Here is a 19,022-nt window from a genome sequence, read left to right as displayed (position 1 = left end):
AAGTTCTACTATCCCTACTATACATAGGATCTTAGGACAGAGACTGTAAGGTCCAGAAATGAAAAGCACAGAAGCCACATCATGCAGTTGGAAAAGTATTTGAAAGTCTAGCAAAAGGGACCTATCTGGAGGCCGCTTCTCAATGCTATGTTATTCTTAAAAATAAACTATAAATCAGTCATAAGATACTATAGTGTATGTATGCATGGGTATATTATTCATGAATATACATACACAAAAGTACACATGGACATGTACATACCTTCACATACTAACAGGGGGCCTCTGCTTCCCAGGTGAGTGCTCATGGACAAGAATTACTAAAGAAACTAAACATTAACAAGCAGTAAGCTTAGAAAATAAACATACGTAAAGTCAAACATTATCTCATTCTGTCAGTTATTTTTCAACAAAAACAGTCAGAAGCCACTCTATATGACATGCTATGAAACAGAATATATCATTTTAATTTTTAAGAAGCATCTTCATCTTGACATTCAAATTAAGGTAAATTGTTTAGCTAAGTTATCTCCTGAATAAAATACCCCATAAAGACCATTGTTAAGAATGAAAAAAACTATAGGAGGAAAGGGACTTTCTAAAATGCCTAGAAATTATTCCAGATTATAATACTCCAGTATGTTGGAAGAAGCAGCAAAAATACTTCTCTAATGTACAAGTTAGGTTATCTCAAAACATTGGAAGAACTTGGGAAAGGCCAAGTACTAGCCATATACAAGGTATTATCACTTCACCCTGTAAAACTTATTAACTGGAGAGCATGAAACACTTATGTCATTCTCTCAACATCCCCTTGGGTCTACTGTTCTAAATATTTTTAAACATCCCACTCAGGAATGATCTTTACAGAACTACCTCTGAGAAAGAGAATGTGTGTACCTAATGGCTGATCACCTGGGAATGAGTGCCGTCCAGATGACTTGATTGAAATTGCCTGCTTAAGTTTTTGGTGTGTTTATAGGACACAAGCTGCTGATGTCATAGTCAATGACCTCATGGGGGCTGAAAACCTTCCCAGAAGTCCCTTGGGCACATCTGTATCACATCCTCTGTTCATACATAAAGAGAAAATCCCATTTGGGCAAAGATTGTTGAGCCTCAACTCATGGCCCACTTATTTGAATCATCATATGATACCATAACATTCTAGTCCAACAAGAGGGTGGGCATTTCCTTAAAGATGTTGTCAGTATTTGAGACACTACCGTCTCAGTGAGATAACTGACAAAGAATGGTACCTACCAAATTTAAAAAAGCAAAAATTCACAGGAAGAAAACCTTGTCTAAGCTCTCTGGTCAAACTAATGCTCCACTAAGGTTCGACTGGGAAAAGTAAACTTTCCATTAAGAAATCAGCAGAGCATCCAAATCTGAGGAAATGCATTTAACAGCTTCTCTATTCAATTCAGCTTTTACATTTCCCATCAGCAGCATACCTCATCCACACCATAATTTAGACATGGGATTAGACCCTGGAGTGTGTGGCAGGGGTGAGGTGGGGAGAGCAATGCACTTTCAAGATGTCCATGAAAACCTCTCAGCTCTTTCAGATGATTTAATTTCTATATTACGCAATTCAGGCCTGGCAACGGTATATTTAATTTAGATTTTAAAGCAATCACCTAAACAGATGATGTCCAACTCAATATTTCAAGTGCGCTAAGTCATGTCTGACTCTTTGCAACCCCATGGACTGTAGCCCATCAGGTGCCCATGTCCATGGGACTCTCCAGGCAAGAACACTGTGAATGGGTTGCTGTTTCCTTCTCCCAATACTTCAAGACCTTTAAGCAAAAATACCCCATTTTGACAAAACGACAAACCAAAACAGACAGAAATTAAATCTTTTATATTAAGTCCCCTAGAACGGATATATTAGTCTCTAGATGGCTAAACTAAGATCATGGCATCTGGTCCCATCACTTCATGGCATATTTGATGGGGAAAACATATCTATTGATGGGGAAACAGTGGAAACAATGGCTGACTATTTTTCTGGGCTCCAAAATCACTGCAGATGGTGACTGCAGCCATGAAATTAAAAGACGCTTACTCCTTGGAAGGAAAGTTATGACCAACCTAGACAGCATATTAAAAAGCAGAGACATTACTTTGTCAACAAATGTCCGTCTAGTCAAGGCTATGGTTTCCCAGTAGTCATGTATGGATGTGAGAGTTGAACTATAAAGAAAGCTGAGTGCCGAAGAATTGATGCTTTTGAACTGTGGTGATGGAGAAGACTCTTGAGAGTCCCTTGGACTGCAAGGAGATCCAACCAGTCCATCCTAAAGCAGATCAGTCCTGGGTGTTCATTGGAGGGACTCATGTTGAAGCTGAAACTCCAATACTTTGTCCACGTGATGCGGAGAGCTGACTCATTTGAAAAGACCCTAATGCTGGGAAAAACTCAGAGCAGGAGGAGAAGGGGACGCCAGACGATAAGATGGCTGGATGGCATCACTGACTCAATAGATGTGGGTTTGGGTGGACTCCGGGAGTTGGTGATGGACAGGGAGGCCTGGTGTGCGGCGATTCATGGGGTCGCAAAGAGTCGGACACGACTGAGCGACTGAACTGAACTGAACTGAGATGGCTACAAGAATGTGATAATTGCTGTATGATACGTCTCATGGAGAATAACTTAATAGTACACCTACTTAGATAAATGCCACACAGATCTGAAGAAATTTTGCTTAAAAGTATTCACCTAGGACTTCCCTGCTAGTGCAGTGGATGAGAATCCACCTGAAGATGGAGATGCAGGTGTGATCCCTGGTCCAGGAAGATTCTACATGCGGCGAGCAAGTACATGCCGCAACTACCAAGCCCAGGCTCCCAGAGTCCGTGCTCTGCAACAAGAGGAGCTATCCCAACGAGAAACCCGGGCACCACAAGGAAGAGCAGCCCCTGCTCGCCACAGCTAGACAAAGCCTGCATGCAGCAACAAAGAATCAGTGCAACCAAAGTTAAAAAAAGAAAAACCCCAAAAAGTATCCACCTACAAGGAAATCACTGGCGGCCCAGTGGTCAGGACTCCACACTTTCATTGCTGAGGGCGCTGGTTAAACCCTTGACTGAAGGACTAAGATCCCACAAGCTGTGTGGTATGTCCCCCCACCTGCCCAATTCACCCACAAAAGACCACTTTCTTTTAAAATTATATACATATTACAGTTTTTCTTTTCCTGGTAAAAGCAAAGGCTCTATGTGATCATCTGGGACAAAAAATGGCAGGTCCCTCCTCCCTTCCCCTTGTCAGTATCAAGAATGAGAATAAAACTACATTCCTTCAGCACTGAGAATTGATACCTCTTCACCTGTATCAACAGGACATACAGAAATCACCAAAGCAAACTTGGATTGCACATACTGTCACAAAGAATAGGGAAAATGTTAGAAAACAAAGATGCAACATAATTTTGTGCTTTGCCACATCTGAGTGGCCTTAGCCAAAGCACCCAAAGCATGGCGGCACCCTGCAAGTGTGGAGCTAGGGAGCCAAGGAGGAAGGCAGGAGGCTGGGGGCCTGAGCTTTGCAACAGGACACACACACCAGTGCCATGCCCCACATCCCGACCCCCCACTGATGATGCTGAGCATCTGCTTAAACTACTGCTTTCCTCACAACTAACATCTGGTGAGGACCACCAGCTCTCCAGCCAACAGGCCAGAAAAGAGCCAAGTGGGTGGAGTGTCAGCTGTCTGATGGCAGGGATCCCCAAACGCAGAGAGGCAACAGAAAGTCCTGCAGTCACAAAAGGGGAAACAGATCTGCAGACATCTCTTGAAAAGGACAAAATGAAAACAAGTCCAGCCATCAGTCTAACAGTGGCATCTATGGTACGCCGCGTCCAGGCAGCACCCTTGGACCCTGCTTTCTATGAGAGGTCTAGAGTGAGAAGCTGTTTAGCCAAAAAGTAAACCTGGCCTTGATATTGGGCACAGGGTTCATAGGAAGTCGTAAAGAAAGTGAAGAAAACTCTGCAAATGCAATTAACAAAGTCAAATGTTTTATCTCCAGTGACTGTAGTATAACAAAATGAGATACAGTATTAGAAGACCAGATCTAAGAACTTAAGCAAAACAAAGTAGAACAAAACATTGTAAACTTTTGTTATGTTTATAAAGAGTAAGCATAGAGCTTAAACATTTTTATCTTTTTTATACAATTTTTAAATGTTACTTTTCACTTACAAGTATTACAAAATATTGGCTTTATTTCCCATGTTGTAAGTACATTCTTCAGCCTATCTTAGACCCAAGAGTTTATACTTCCCACTTGCCCCTCCCACCTTCCCTCTCCCCACTGGTAACCACTAGTTTGTTCCTCGGAGATCTGTGAATCTGCTTCTTTTTTTGTCACATTTGCTAGTTTGTTGTATTATTTAGATTCCACATATTAGTGATCTCAGACAGCATTTGCCTTTCTCTACATGACATTTCAATTAGCATAACGCTCTTTTAGCCCATCCATATTGTTGCAAATGGCAAAATTTTATTCTTTTTTTGTGGCTGAATAGTATTCCATCACACATACACACACACACACAGACACTACATCTTCTTCATACATTCATCTGTTGACGGAGACATTTAGGTTGTAAAACCTTAGGAAAATAAACTAGGACAAAACATTCTGAGAGCTTCTAAGTTCTAGAAATACAGAAAATCACCATGATTTGAGATCATAAACAACAGTTAGACTGCATTGTAATTTCTTCTTAGAGCAAGAATATGTGTCATATTTCAGAATAATACCCAAATGAAAGGTCAAAATAAAGCTGAGTGCTTAAAAAACTGAGTTCTTCAGAGCAGTCATTTCCCAAGTGTGCGTGCGCTCAGTCGCTCAGTCATGTACAACTCTGGGCGACCCTTTAGACTGTAGCCCACCAGGCTTCTCTGTCCTTGGGGTTTTCCAGGCAAGAATACTGGAGTGGGCTGCCATTTCCTTCTCCAGGGGATTTTCCTGACCCAGGGATCAAACCTGCGGCTTCTGTGTCTCCTGCACTGCGGGCAGATTCTCCACCTGCTGAGCCATCAGGGAAGCTCAAGTAAAAGGAAATTTTAAAAGTTAGGACTTGTATTTATATATTTTATTCTATTCTTTTATGTCTTATGTTTGCTTTGTAATGTTTATAACACACTGGGATAGTAGTACAGAAATAGCATTTATACATAAGTACATACATACCTGTAAGAAGAACGTTTTCTCATAGGGCTCCATGAGCAAAAGATTGGCAGCCCTAACCTAGGGATCCGGGCTGTCCAGCTACCTCATTCTCCCACCCTAACTAGAGAAGGAAACTGCCATACTCACGGTCATTCTCTTCTTGAATTTCAATATTAACCATATCGATACAATTCTGAATTTCATTCCAGCTTAAGCTATCTTGCCCTTGGGATAAGGCTTCCAGTTTAATGCAGAGAAGTGCATTTGCATAACTGTAGAAGAGAAAGCAAGCATGACGCCTATCAGAGACAGTCATTCTTTGTTCATGTTACGCATCTTAAATTTGGCAAGCATCTTAAGTCTGACATGCACGGCCCAATGTGATGTTATAAAGTTAGACAGAGTAGAAAGGCAAGTAAAATTGTCTTGTGCAGCTTTGTCAACATAAACCAAGCTCACTTAGACTAATGGTGTTGTTTTTGTCCTTAAAATAACTTCCAGGCACAAATGTTTTTTAATAAAAAGTTCCTCAAATTCCAATCTTGTATTTATCTCAAGCAAAGAAACCTCAACATCCTTAACTTTGTGAAGTTACTAGATTTTTTTTAGTAAGTATTTTCCTTCCCTTTGAATGTCTTGGTTCTGCTCAGACTCCAGATGACTATTATGATATAAAATTCAGAATTACCATGGCTTCTAATCTTTCCATCAAGGGTCCTTTTTTCTTCTCCTTTCTTTGACAAATCCAAGCCTCGAGAGCCCCCCACCCACCCCCCCTTTTTTTTTTACTGTAACCCTAACATAGCTGGGTTACCTTGTAGCCTAATACATACACCCAAATGACAAATCAAATCAAAAGAAGCTGCAGTTCCAGAAACCTTGGTGAAGATCATGCGTCTTTACTGCCTGTTTTCTTGATGAGGTGGTGCGTGAGCTGAAGCAGAGTGTGCTGGAATCCCCTCCTCGCCTGCCCTTGCTCAGGCTTCACACAGCTGCCACCTTGCTCCTGCATCTGCTCCCTGTCCTCCCATTCCTACGCCTCAATCGGACCCCTGACCCTCCTCGCCTTCTGGAAAACAGAACTCGGTCAATGCTCTGAATATTTTCTTGTCTTGAGAAATTTTGGGGAAAAAGATAATCCAAAAATTCACCTTGACATATTACTAAGAGACTTTTGTTTCCCACTTTAAATTACAGAAGCAACGTTACAGCCATAAGCTAACATGAGTAAGTTATCCCAGGCCAAAGGATAGAAACCCAGGAGTTTAATTTGCTTGTGCATCTTTATACCAGAGAAGTAAAGATCAACCCTCTATGTATATACTGATTCACTTTGCAATTTGACTTCTGAATAGAACCAACAGATTTACAGCCGAGGTTCAAAGAAGCAACACTACATGGACTCTGTAACTGTTTTCTCACTGTGACAGGTTTTCTCAAAGTTCTGCACACTCCCGGGTGGCACTGAGATGTCCTCCACTGGGTGTAGCTTGAAAGAAAAATATCATTCAGAATAGGAAGTGGTGGGGAGGACTCATTTTCTGTGTCTGAACAAGGCATTACCAAACACAGGCTTGAAAGTGTCTCAAGGTCCTGTGTGAGATTCTCATCTTATCAAGAGTCATAAACCTAAGAAAACACTTTTCTACACTTGCATGCATGCTAAGTCACTTCAGGCACGTTTGACTCTTTGCAACCCTATGGACTATAGCCCACCAGGCTCCTCTGTCTGTGGGGATTCTCCAGGCAAGAATACTGCAGTGGGTTGCCATTTCCTTTTCCAGGGGATCTTTCCAATCCAGGGATTGATCTGGGTCTCTTTCATTGCAGGCAGATTCTTTATCATCTGAGCCACCAGGAAACCACTTATGAGTAGCAATATGTAATAAACAACACTGACCACGATGACTGGATAAACGGCAACCTGCACTCACTAATATCCATTATAGATGGGGACCATTCTATAAGAAAGTGCAAAATCCTTTCAGGCATTTCACGCATCTGACATCTAAATGCTGACACAGTGGGGATAAAATGACAAAGCTTAAGGATGAACAGAGGGAAAAAAGTAAAATCCACACTTACCCACCATTTCCTCATAAATGAATAAATACTAGCAAAAGGAAAAAAATACGATGAAAACACACCAGAGCTCCACAGGCTTTCCGTATGAGTACTAGCCTCCAGCACTAAGATGCCAACTTTGGGTACTGCTGTAGTTAACCCAACAGGACTATGTCTTCTCCCTCCCCACCTTTCTGAGAGCTCCCTTTGGTGTCTGCTATGGTTAGACTAGTAAGATTACCTTTCTAATACTCTTGGGGAGCTTTGAAGAAGACTAAAATGTCAGCTTCATTCAGCAGATGCTTATGAAGTACAAACTATGTACAAAACCTGTGGCAGGCACTATGGGGAGACTGGAAGGGATAAGATGCAGTCATTATTTCAAGGAGCTGTCAGCCCATTGCGCTAAGTCATTTCATTTGTGTCTGACTCTCTGCGCTCCCATGGACTGTAGCCCACCAGGCTCCTCCTCGGTCCATGGAGTTTTCTAGGCAAGAACACTTGCGCCACCTGGGGAGCCTTTCAGCCCATTAGATAAGATGAAACAAAATTCAAATAGGGTATAACAGCAGAGCATGGGAAAAGTCATAAAATTAGAGGTTGTGCATAAGAGTGCAAGTAACCGAGTTCCAAGGAAGGAGAAAGAGACAGAAACCCTTTGTGATGGAGCACCTGGCCTGGGACAGGCTCATAAATGTTCTGCAAATGCAGAGGAGGTGATTTTGTGGTGTGTGAGTTTCTGTGCTTTACAGATGAAGAGACAGGGGCTTGGCTAGGAAGAGTCAAGCAGATTATTTTTGGCTCCAAGGCTATGTTCTTTAACCACATCATGTTAATTCTCAGAAGAGATGACATTAGCTGGGGTGGGAGAAGCATGGAACTCATTCACAGAAGCATCCTCTCTGGCAGGGATGGCTTGGGCGCTCCAGAGCCGTGCGAGGTAGAGATAGGTGACAGGCACTGTGTCCCTAGTGGTGAGACAAGTGTGCTTATGAGCGGATAAGCCAGAAAGAGCAGAGTGTGTCTTTTGGCTGAAGCGCAAAAGACAAGGAGGACTGTAGCTAGAGCTAAGGGCAGAACACCACGCTGAGGGTAATTCAGATGAGAACAGAGGACAGTCGTATGGAGGCGCATGATAAACCTAAGTACACTTTAGAACAATTAATCTGGGAGCGCTGTGTGCCCAGAGCCAATGCCAACCCTGTATCACTCTTGTGAGAATTGGACAAAAGAACCTTTCTGGGAAAACAGAGTCCCAAGGGCAGAAGCCATGGTAAATTGGTAGAGACCTTGTAAGAATTCAGCCAGGTGGCTTTGCCCAGCACCCGTGTACAATGAAGGAGTTGTAAGACCATAAGGGAGAGCTAAAGTGTTTCTTAAAGTTGAAAACCTGCCAACTTGGGCTTCCAAGTACTTGGTTAAAAGCTAGCATGGAAACTGAAATGTTGAGGCTGTAGAAGACCACTTGAGACCAATGCAACGATCCATATAAGAACCAAAGGGGCTCAAGAAACTCCTATTGGTATTGGGCCATCCAGGTGACCTGGAAAGTGCTAAAATTTGTGATTTTATTTTAAAATAAAAATTTAAAAGTATTTCATACAGAATATTTTCACTCTAAAGTTTATTCGTGTCCCCAGTTGAAAATCACAGGTATAAAAGTGGTTCTCAGATGGGGTGTGGGTCCATTTCCTTAATGGGTTATTTGTAAATTGAGATAGAGGAAGAGAGGATTTTTAATAATCAAAGTGGGTGATTTGGAGGGAGGGGGTACTGTCATTTAGAGAGAGGTGGCAGGGATGCTCTGTGTCTTGAAAATGATCTCATCAACAAGTCCCGTTAGACCATTAGGCTTCATAAGGAAGTGACCAACCCTGCCTTCTCTAACACTGAGAAAGCAGAAAAGCCTAGTTAGAAAAGGATGAATGAGGACAGCAAAGACAGAGCAAGACCAACTTGGAGGTCATTTCAAAAGCAAAAGTAAAATATCTAAATGAAGTGGTCACTGGGAAGTGGAAACATTATGCAGAGGTACTGTGCACACATACTGGCTACGGTCTGGGAAAAAAGTGAGCAGGCTGTTCATAGCTCAAGGGTGTCTCACAGAAGGCAGAGAAAAACTCAAGTTAACTGGAGGTTTCTAAGCTTGCAGGAGAGGAGGGTACCATTAATATAAACGGTAGAGCTTGAAATAAATTCCCTTGGAAATAGACTCTAAGGAGTTATAGAAACCAAGTCATCAAATTAAGTTGCATAAGAACATCAGTTTTTCCAAGATGACCAAAAACCAGGGAAGGTCCCTGTTCTACTAGGGCTTCCCTGGTGGCTGTCTACTAGTTTGGGGCCATTCTCTACATAGACAAGCGGTCAAATACCATTTAGAAAAACCTAGCAAGTCTTTATTTCTCCTGTACGACTGTACTTCACTCAAGAGAATTACCTACTTCAGCAATTCCAGAACCAGTCAAGTGCCTTTGTCAAGATCTATGCAGACATCTCCCCCTGGTGGTCACAAGCGTCCAAGACGGACATTCACTCATTTTATCTTGGGCTTCCGTCTCAACCTCTAATTGGCCTCCCATCCAGAATGGCAGGGTTCACTCTGGTGACATCCGCCTCTGTATGAGTCTTCCTTTCCCTCTGTCCCTTTTGCTTAAGCAAAGGAAGGTGCTCGAAGAGAGTCTGAGCCCTTGATCATCCATAACTGCTCACTTAAAAGTAAAATGAGGGCTCCCCTGGTAGCTCTGCTGATAAAGAATCTGTCTGCATTGTGGGAGACCTGGGTTTGATCCCTGGGTCGGGATGATCCACTGGAGAAGGAAATGGCCATCCACTCCAGTATTCTTGCCTGGAGAATCCCATGGATGAAGGAGCCTGGCAGGCTACAGCCCATGGTGTTGCAAAGAGTCGGACACGACTGAGCGATTTCTCTTTCTTTCTAACTGGGCTCCTTATTCTGGCTCTTGGACTGCAGAGGGGTCCATCATAAAGGAAATCAGTCCTGGATATTCACTGGAAGGACTGATGCTGAAGCTGAAGCTCCAATCCTCTGGCCACCTGATGTAAAGAACTGACTCATTGGAAAAGACCCTGATGCTAGGAAAGACTGAAGGCAGGAGGAGAAGGGGACGACAGAGGATGAGATGGTTGGATGGCGTCACTGACTCGATGGACATGAGTTTGAATAAGCTCCGGGAGTTGGTAAAGGACAGGGAAGCCTGGCGTGCTGCACTCCACGGGGTCACAGAGAGTCGGACACGACTGAGTGACTGAACTGACTGATGATTTTGGCCCTTAGTTTTCTCTCTATGTCTGCTGCAGTGTTTTTGATTCTATCAACTGTATTATCGAGTAGCTTATTTCAGGAACAAGAAATGAAAGACACTAAGTTGAGATCGTGACCCACTGTCATGAGCCACTGGGGTCTCTGGATTCCAGTGGTTTAACCATCAGAAGAATGAGGTTTGAAGCTCAACTGCCTAACTTTGGGTCCCAGATCCAGGTTCAGTTTCCTCACCAGTAAACTAAGAAACCAATTATTAAGGCTGCTTCCAACTCTTCCACATTCTATTATTTTCTAAAGAAGCCCAAGGGAAGTTACGCATTCAACATTTATTTTATTTAAGCCTATCAATTTTTGCTAACAATATAGACAGTAAGGAACTGGCACGGGATGCTCCTTCTTAGACTCTGTTCCTCTAAAAGGAAAACTGGGAAGAAGGATTCAAATATTTGAAGGACTCTTAGAACAAAGTAGACTAGCTTTTAAGAAAATGAGCATGGCAAAAAAAAAAAAAAAGTAAGCATGGCTATATGGATTTCTTGAGGAAGGAATAAATGGTTCATCTGTGAGGTCTGCCAAACACACATCTCTGCCCTGAAAGGAAGTGAAAACGTCACCTTACCGTTCCACACACGTCTCGTCCAGATTGTTAAAGCCTATTGTCGGGCTTCTAAGCTGATTTTGCACAGACACAAGATCGCTGCTCTCCAAGGCCTGGTTGAGTAAAGCTACAGCAGATAGCATTTCCACCGCAATCAAGAGCTCCTCATGGGCCAAGTAGTTCTGTTAGGAAACATATGGTAATATAAGCTCCCCACATTCACACACCGCGTGTACGTGACGGGGCTTCAGAATGTTCAGAGTACAGAAAAGTCAGAGATTGTGAGAACCCAGGACAAGGAGGGCTGCTTGGTCATCTATTTTTCATTGGCTTTCAAGAACAGGTCAGCGGCTTCTGGATTTTCCTTAGATGCTTGTCTGGGGAACTGAGTTAATTACAATCCTTGGTTATGGCTCCATAAACATCTGCATGGCCGCAGCCTATTCCTACCTGCAGCTATGGCTGCCAACAGGCTTAGTCTTACCAGATAATTAAGCCACCGGTTGGATAACATCGTTACTATCTCTAAGCGCAAAGTTAGACATTAGTATAACTAATGACTTTCAGTTTGAACTAAGGGTAAGGAAAAGGGGAGAATTTTACCTAAAGATGATAACCCTGGAAAAGCAAATCAAAGTCATTAAGCAATATTGATTTTAATTTTAATTTAATTTTTTTTATTTTAATTTTTAAAAGTTAGTCTAAGTCACATTTTTATAAATGGGTAGAAATTTTACACATACTCTAGGGTCTAGATATTTGAAGAAATGTGACGCAAGTCTTAATGAAAAGCAGGTAAGGATTAGGCTAATTTAAAAAATACATCTCAGGTTACAGAATGCCCCTTTCACCATTCTTTTCCTTTCAACCATTTTATACCGACTTGGCCCAGCTTCAAAAGGGTTATTTCTTCCATCCTATTGAAGGAACATAGAGGAAGCATGAAAATAAATTTTTTTAAAACTCTGATATCTATCTTCACATTTAGGATATTGTATACTTCGTATGTATAATATTTATACCAAAATGCACTATAGCTTTCTGGTTCTCCACAGAAATTTCACAGTGAATTGATTTTAGATTAACAAAGACCAATTTTATGTTCCAAAGCAAATGGGAAGAAGGGTTTTTATAGGGAACATGTAAGTTTTATCCAAAGACCGTACATTAACTGTGAGTTTAACATAGAAGGAAGGTATCAAATTACAAGGAAAGAGCAGAATGAAATCATTTGAGATTCACCACAAATACCTAAAGCGGTATACAGCCAAAAAGATGAGGACAAATAAAGAAGAAATGGATGAATGTGCTAGAGTGTGAGTCGCTTTAGGCCTCAGAGTTAGAGAAACGGGGACAATATTAACAAGAGAACCTATAGGCAGTTTAAAGAAATAACTTATTTTTCTTTTATTACAAAATATAGTTGACCATTGAGCAACACCAGAGTTAGGAGGGCTGAACCTCCACGAAGTCCAAAATCTCCATATAACTGTTGTTGTCTAGTCACTAAGCCGTGCCCAACTCTTTGTGACCCCGTGGACTGTAGCCCGCCGGGCTCCTCTGCCCCCATGTAAGTTGTTCCTCCATATGCTCATCCTTCTGAATCCTAGTTTCTGCATCCTCGGATTCAACCAACTGTGTATCATAGCGTACTATAGTATTTACTATTGAAAAAAATTCACAAACAAGTGGTATGCACAGTTCATATTGTAATATCTATTTATAAAGCACTGTAAGTCTTAATAAGCAAGGATAAGAAAACAAACCCCACTACCCAAGGCCTTTCGTGACACACACTTTTGTTAATTTTTAACTCAAGCAAACATTTACAGAGACTTTGGTTTTTTAAACTATTTTCCTTTTCTGATTGTAAAATATAAGATAATGCTATATATTTCAACCTCATTTTTTCCACTCAATAGTAGGGTGTGCAGTCTGTTACTAGTTGAACATATGATTTGTTTCCTTCTCTCAGATCTATAGATAATACTGTATATGTGTGAGTTGCCTGTTTATGTGTGAGTTGCCTGTTTATGCTTTATGCTTTCCTCCTCTTTGTTTTTTGGCAGAGAACTACTGTTTTTGATTTTAAGATCCAATATCCTTCCATGTTTTTTCAGAACTTTAATTTTTAAATGATTATTTACACATAACCTTTCATATTGGAAATGTATTCTGTTATGTGTAGTGAGGTAATGTTTTCTTTCCCAAATGGTTAAATGCTTCCAAGGATTTCATTTCTTTTCCCATGTCTTTGAAATATTAGCTCCTTCATACATTAAGTTCTTGGCACTGCCTTTAGTATTTTTCACTCTGTTGCATTGCTTAGGTTAATCCTGTACTAGTACATATGCTCTTGTTTACTGCAACCTTATATGATTTTACTGCTTAACCCAATTAACCTAGGATGAGCAGACACTGACAAAAATCAAGCCATGGTGCTAATGCTCTTGGTTGCAGATTTCTGGAAATCTAAATCAAGAAAGTTAGATATTTAAAAAAAAATTTCAGTCTGTTATTAAATTATACCAAGTTTTTAAAAAATCACACACGAAATAAGAACAACTAGTTTTCAGTGCGTATTTGTGTAGAGCCCTGACTGCATTTCCTAACCATGCTCTCAGATTCTTTAAAGAGATGAAAGGCAGGAGTTAAAGAGGAAGGTGGTGTGGAATTGGTACAGGGAAGCCAATGAGATCAGCAACTACAAGTTGAAGACACTACGCTCCCACTCACCTTTCCTCAACAGCCCTCCTCGTTGCGAGGACTCAGAACTAACATCTCTGTAACGGGGTCTCCTCTGACTTACCATGGCGTTCTGCTTCTGGAGGTTGAAAAGTTCGTTCTGATACATCGCAGCAGCAAAGGGATAAACAGTGGGCAGCTGGGCCTCTGGCTTCTGCAGCGCAAGCAGTGTGTTCTCGGGGTCACCCTCCCGAATAACTGCATTGATGTGGTCCACTGCAGCCAGCCCTGAGGGTCGGAGTAACGCTTCATCAGAACCTGTGCCTGACCCACTGCGGCCTGACCCCACCAGCCCGCACGTCCAGGGATTACAGCCTAAGCAGTCACTTTCCATGAACTCTGAAAAGTTGCATTTGGATGGTAAGCGAAGCGTTGGAAATGGTAGCTTGGAATTGGAAAACAGTCTAATCCTTGGAGCTAGTCCCTAAAAGAACCTCGGCATTGATAAAGCTGGAGTTATAAGGTCATTCCTGCCTAGCATGACTTCCCTGCAGAATTCTTCCTTTCAGGACCAGCACTGGAACCATTTCTCCCATGAAGTTCTCACAGGGCTTCAGTTCCTGAGAATTTCACACCTTGGGAATTGTTATAGTATTCAGGACTGGGCCATGTGTATCCCACCGGCATTGCTCTTTAATGCTCCTTGTGTGTTAGCTCTGCCTCCCCAAGGAGGTTAAACACATGTGAAGACCAGAAGCAAGGCGTGCCCTGGGGCTCTCTCTTCCCTCTGAATGAGCACCGTGGGACCCCGAGGAGACACTCAGACACACCGCGATTTGATCTAGAATGGTTATTAAGTCCCCAAATAGTCTCCCTTATCTCTTGTGTTTTGTAAAGGGTGGTTTTTTAGGGGAACATAATTTCAGATATATTTTTTAAAATATTACAATCAAAACTCACATGAGAATATAATTCTACATTGAAATGGTGGTCCCATGTGTTAGTATATGGTTCCAAGAACTCCCCTGGATGCCTGAAACCATGGATAGAACCGAACCCTGCAGGTATTTTTTTTTAACCTATATATACACATCTGTGATAAAGGTTAATTTATAAGATAGGCATAGTAAGAGATGAACAATAATAGCTAATAACATTCTTAGTACTTCCTTATTTTATACTGGTAGTGTGTACCTCTTAAATATCTTAACTATTTCTCCCATCCCACCCATCTCCCTTCTGTCAAAATTAGCTTGTTCTCTGTGCCTACGACTCTGTTTCAATTTTATTTATTGTTATTTTACAATTTTTCTTGTTTCTTGAAATAGTTTGTATTGCTATATGCTTCTCTCTTGGAGCTGCTTTTGCCATGACCCATAAGTTTTAGAAAGTTGGGTTTCCATTTTCATTCATCTCAAGCTATTTTTTTATTTTTTCATTGACCCATTGGCTTTTCACTTAAGGAAGGCACTTAATAGCTTCTCTTGGGCATCTCTGAATTGCCAGCATCACTACTCTCGGGCTTTGGGGCCACTGTTAAGTAAAACAAGGATGGCATGGACACAAGCATTATGACACCGACAGCCTGGTGGCCGAGATGGCCACTAAGTGACTCAGGGTGGGACATGCTTGACAAGGTGACGGTCCACGGGCCAAGGGGGGTGGCATGAGAGTTCACCATGCTACTTGGAACAGCGTGGAACTGAAAAGATAGGCGCTATTCCTGGAAATTTCCATTTAACATTTTCAGACTGCACTTGACAGCAGGGAACTGAAATTTCCGTCAAGAAAACTGTGGATAAGTGGGGAGTGGGGGTGGGGGAGGACTACTGTATCATTTAACACCCCCCCCCCCAAAAAAATCCCTCATCACAGAGATGCCTTGGTTTACAATACCTGATCCAATTAGAAGCTCTGTGATGTCTCTACGAGTTACCACATTCAGATTATAAAGACCTGAATTTTAGTGACCACATGGAGGGTACTTGGAACAGTAAATTCAGTACAGTTTCAAGAAAACAGAAATGGAATTGCTGACCAAATGGAAGAATGAGTGATGAACTCTGCTACCAGGCAACAGAAACTGGACGGAACCAGTAGGGTTTTGCCTTATAGAGAAGGTTTCAGGTTAGTAGAAATAACACAGACCCCTACATTTCTAGAGTTTTCAAGGATTAGTCTGTCTCCCTAACACATGATTAGACTATAGCTAAGATTATTCTAACCCTTTTTAACAGACAGGAATTTATCTTCTCCACCTATATTCGCAAGGAGCCAAGCTCAATAGCTTTTCTACTGAGATACCTCATTCAAGAACAGGAAATACTTACAACTAATGCAGTCTTCCGTGACACACCCCAGAAAACTTACACTTAGAATAAGTTAGAATAATACCCTAAGGACCCAAACGCCTTTTTCTATTCTTAGAACTAGTATGATAAATGAAAGAATTCCAGAAAGGAAGGTCAGTGTTTGGCTGTCGTGTTTGATGCTCTGTGAAGGTTACCCAAGGCCTTTAGGTTGTGTCTCTACTTATCCTGAATAGAACTGTACTTCACTTTTGAAAACTCTATTATATACGTTTGGAAAGCTGGATGGTAAAATATTACAAGAAAAAAAATATATCCTTTAAAACACTCTTAATGAACCATTTCTTCTAAAAATATATATATATAAACTAAGCTTAACCACTCTTTTACACTCTGCATTTAACAAAGTCTCAAGCCCTAATCTTGACAGAATATATGTAATGAATGGAAAGCATGTACCAAACTCCAAGTTAAATGACCACAGTCCAAACAAACCTGAAGCTTCTGAAAACAGACCTGGTACCACTACCATCCAAGCTGTCACTTTCTGCCATTACTATGGCTGCTATCAATGTACACACCTTAAATTTTAATATAACAAGCTCAATGGCTGGGAAAAAGCTTGTCAAGTAGCTACACTGACATATTTTAAAGCATACCGTTGTCTCCTTGTCATGTCACTGGCTAAAATATACTTTGGAGAATTTTTTCAAGACTAATACTGGATGTTTCTAGTACCACTATAAATTTTCCAATGGGGAGAGATCAAAACCTTCAGAATAATCATGTTCCAAGCATTTAAAGCCATTAAACACTGCAATGCCTTTCATAATTTTAGCTGGTTATGCATTAGTGCAAATCATCTCATGCTTTTTACTTAAGAGTGGAAAAAAAGTATAGTCGATTTGGCATCAAATTTGTGGTCAGGAAATTGTGTCATTCAATCAAGTAATGAAACATTTATATAAGGTGTTATATTTAACATGAAAAAGAAATCTATTCTAGTGGTTATAAACATTTCAAAAATAAAGGATGGCACAGAGCTATGGAACCATTTCCCCACTAAGCTTATGAACCTCAGATGTCTTGCTGGCAATATTAGTTTCTTCCTATAATCCATTTCTGTCAAGCATAATGAAATTCTCAGCTTTCAAACAGAGCAGAAAGAGAAACTTGAAATTGCACTTCATGTATCATCACCAACATGTTCAAAATTTAATAAAAATAAAAATAGGAACACACATCTCAAAATGTCAAGGTGTTCCTTAAGAAAAGCAACCCTAGTGCTCTCAGTACTTGTGGAGGTAAATTCTCAAACCCACTCAGTTGTTACCTCCTAGACATATCTATCAATTTTCTCTGGGCCTCCTTGTTTGAAGCCTTTAATATATGTCTCTACCAGCAACTTAGAGGAAAACTCCTGAGTAATACCTATAGACGCGCATTTCCTTGAAAGCGCAAAGAGCCATAAAGAACATTCAAAGCTCATCTAGGAGGTTACCATGAGGGTTTAGGGCTACTGGAATTAGTGGACACTCCAAGTTTAAACTTGGCAGAAGTTCACATGCCTTATTAAATGGACTAACTAGTCTTTGATGTATTCATTTTTGGGGTATATGTGGGTTATTTAGGTTGACCTTGGGGACATAAATGTCAAAGAGAATTCCTTACTGCTTCAGGTAAAAATAAATTTTCCTAGAGAAACAAAAAAGACTAATAAAGAGACTAGTGTATCTAAACTTGCACACGCTTATTTGAATTACCCCGGTTTTCTGTTCTTTATAGTCACATAACTGAACTAGGTACCAAGGAGAATTGTCCTGTGTGACTCCATGGAGTCTCAGGGCCATGGGATTTGAACCTGCCACGATGTGATTTATAGGTCTGCCACATCTTATTGCACCAAAGCTACACAAGCGCTAAGAGAACAATTCTTACACACTGCAGACTAATAATTCAGAAGGAATAAAAAGCAGAGGTGTCAACAACAGCTTTACAATCCCAATAAAATGTTATCATATAATCCTGGGCAAGGAATGACAATCGTTAACTCATAATCTTTACTAAAAGACCTTTAAGGTTAGCCCAATAAGGGACAGGTTCAAAAAATGATATACACTGTACCTGTGATGAAACAGGAAGGTACAGTCAAACTACCTTCAAGATGTTTTGAGATACTTTGCATGGACTGGGGACAAGATGGCCAGAAAAGCTCCATGGAAAACTAGCAGATGATGCACCATAATTAAGAGCAACACTTTCAGTGGATCTGTCACCATATAAGGCACTTTTATGAGTATATGTGTTAAGAGTTTTACTGAGATTCAGATAAGAAAAATTTGCATCTTATAGAAATATCCATTTCCTTCATATGATCCATTACTCACTGTTGACTTTATTGATATTGCCTTGGATTTCTGCTTGTGTCAGCAATTCTTCATATGCATCTCTTTCTTCTTCTGAGATACAGTTATTCTGCAAAACAAAGGCTTCTTTGATTCTTGAGGTTAAATGTTTCCAAAACTTGATATTCAAAAAGCAAAAACTTAAAGAGCACTAAAAACCATTTACTAATATTCATGTGAACTCGATACAAGCATTTAAGAGTGCCTGCTCTGTGCAGAGCACCAGGGTTAGCTATGCTAGCAGAGGTTACAAAAATGAACAACAGACCCAGTGACTCCCTGTAAAGGCCTAATTGTCTAACGTGGAAAACATTAGGTCGGCCCACTTGATATTGCCATTTTTTGCAGATCAAAACCAGCTGAATACTGGCCATTTGATTCAGTCTAACAGAAAAATCAAGAACATAAATAACAAATATAGCCGAACAAAATATATTCTAGGGAAGCACTTGGGTGGAAAGAAAATTTTAAAGAGAGACAACTG

The 19,022-nt window shown here is 40.8% G+C and overlaps 1 protein-coding gene across 1 annotated transcript in view; it reads right to left on the bottom strand.

Annotated features, from left to right (window-relative positions):
* The window catches only part of IQGAP2 (IQ motif containing GTPase activating protein 2), a 295,627-nt gene that overhangs the window by 95,528 nt on the left and 181,077 nt on the right, over nt 1–19,022 (bottom strand). Inside the window, exons 9-12 of the mRNA XM_065940796.1 lie at nt 18,521–18,608; nt 13,949–14,112; nt 11,161–11,321; nt 5,339–5,463 (exon numbers count right to left, since the gene is read on the bottom strand). Coding sequence (XP_065796868.1) covers nt 5,339–5,463; nt 11,161–11,321; nt 13,949–14,112; nt 18,521–18,608 — 538 coding nt within the window. The remainder of the gene's footprint in view (nt 1–5,338; nt 5,464–11,160; nt 11,322–13,948; nt 14,113–18,520; nt 18,609–19,022) is intronic.

This window comes from Muntiacus reevesi, chromosome 7 (genome assembly GCF_963930625.1).
Source record: "Muntiacus reevesi chromosome 7, mMunRee1.1, whole genome shotgun sequence".
NCBI lineage: Eukaryota > Metazoa > Chordata > Mammalia > Artiodactyla > Cervidae > Muntiacus > Muntiacus reevesi.
The sequence above is the reverse complement of the archived record's forward strand: the minus strand, read 5'-3'. Positions and strand labels throughout refer to the sequence as shown.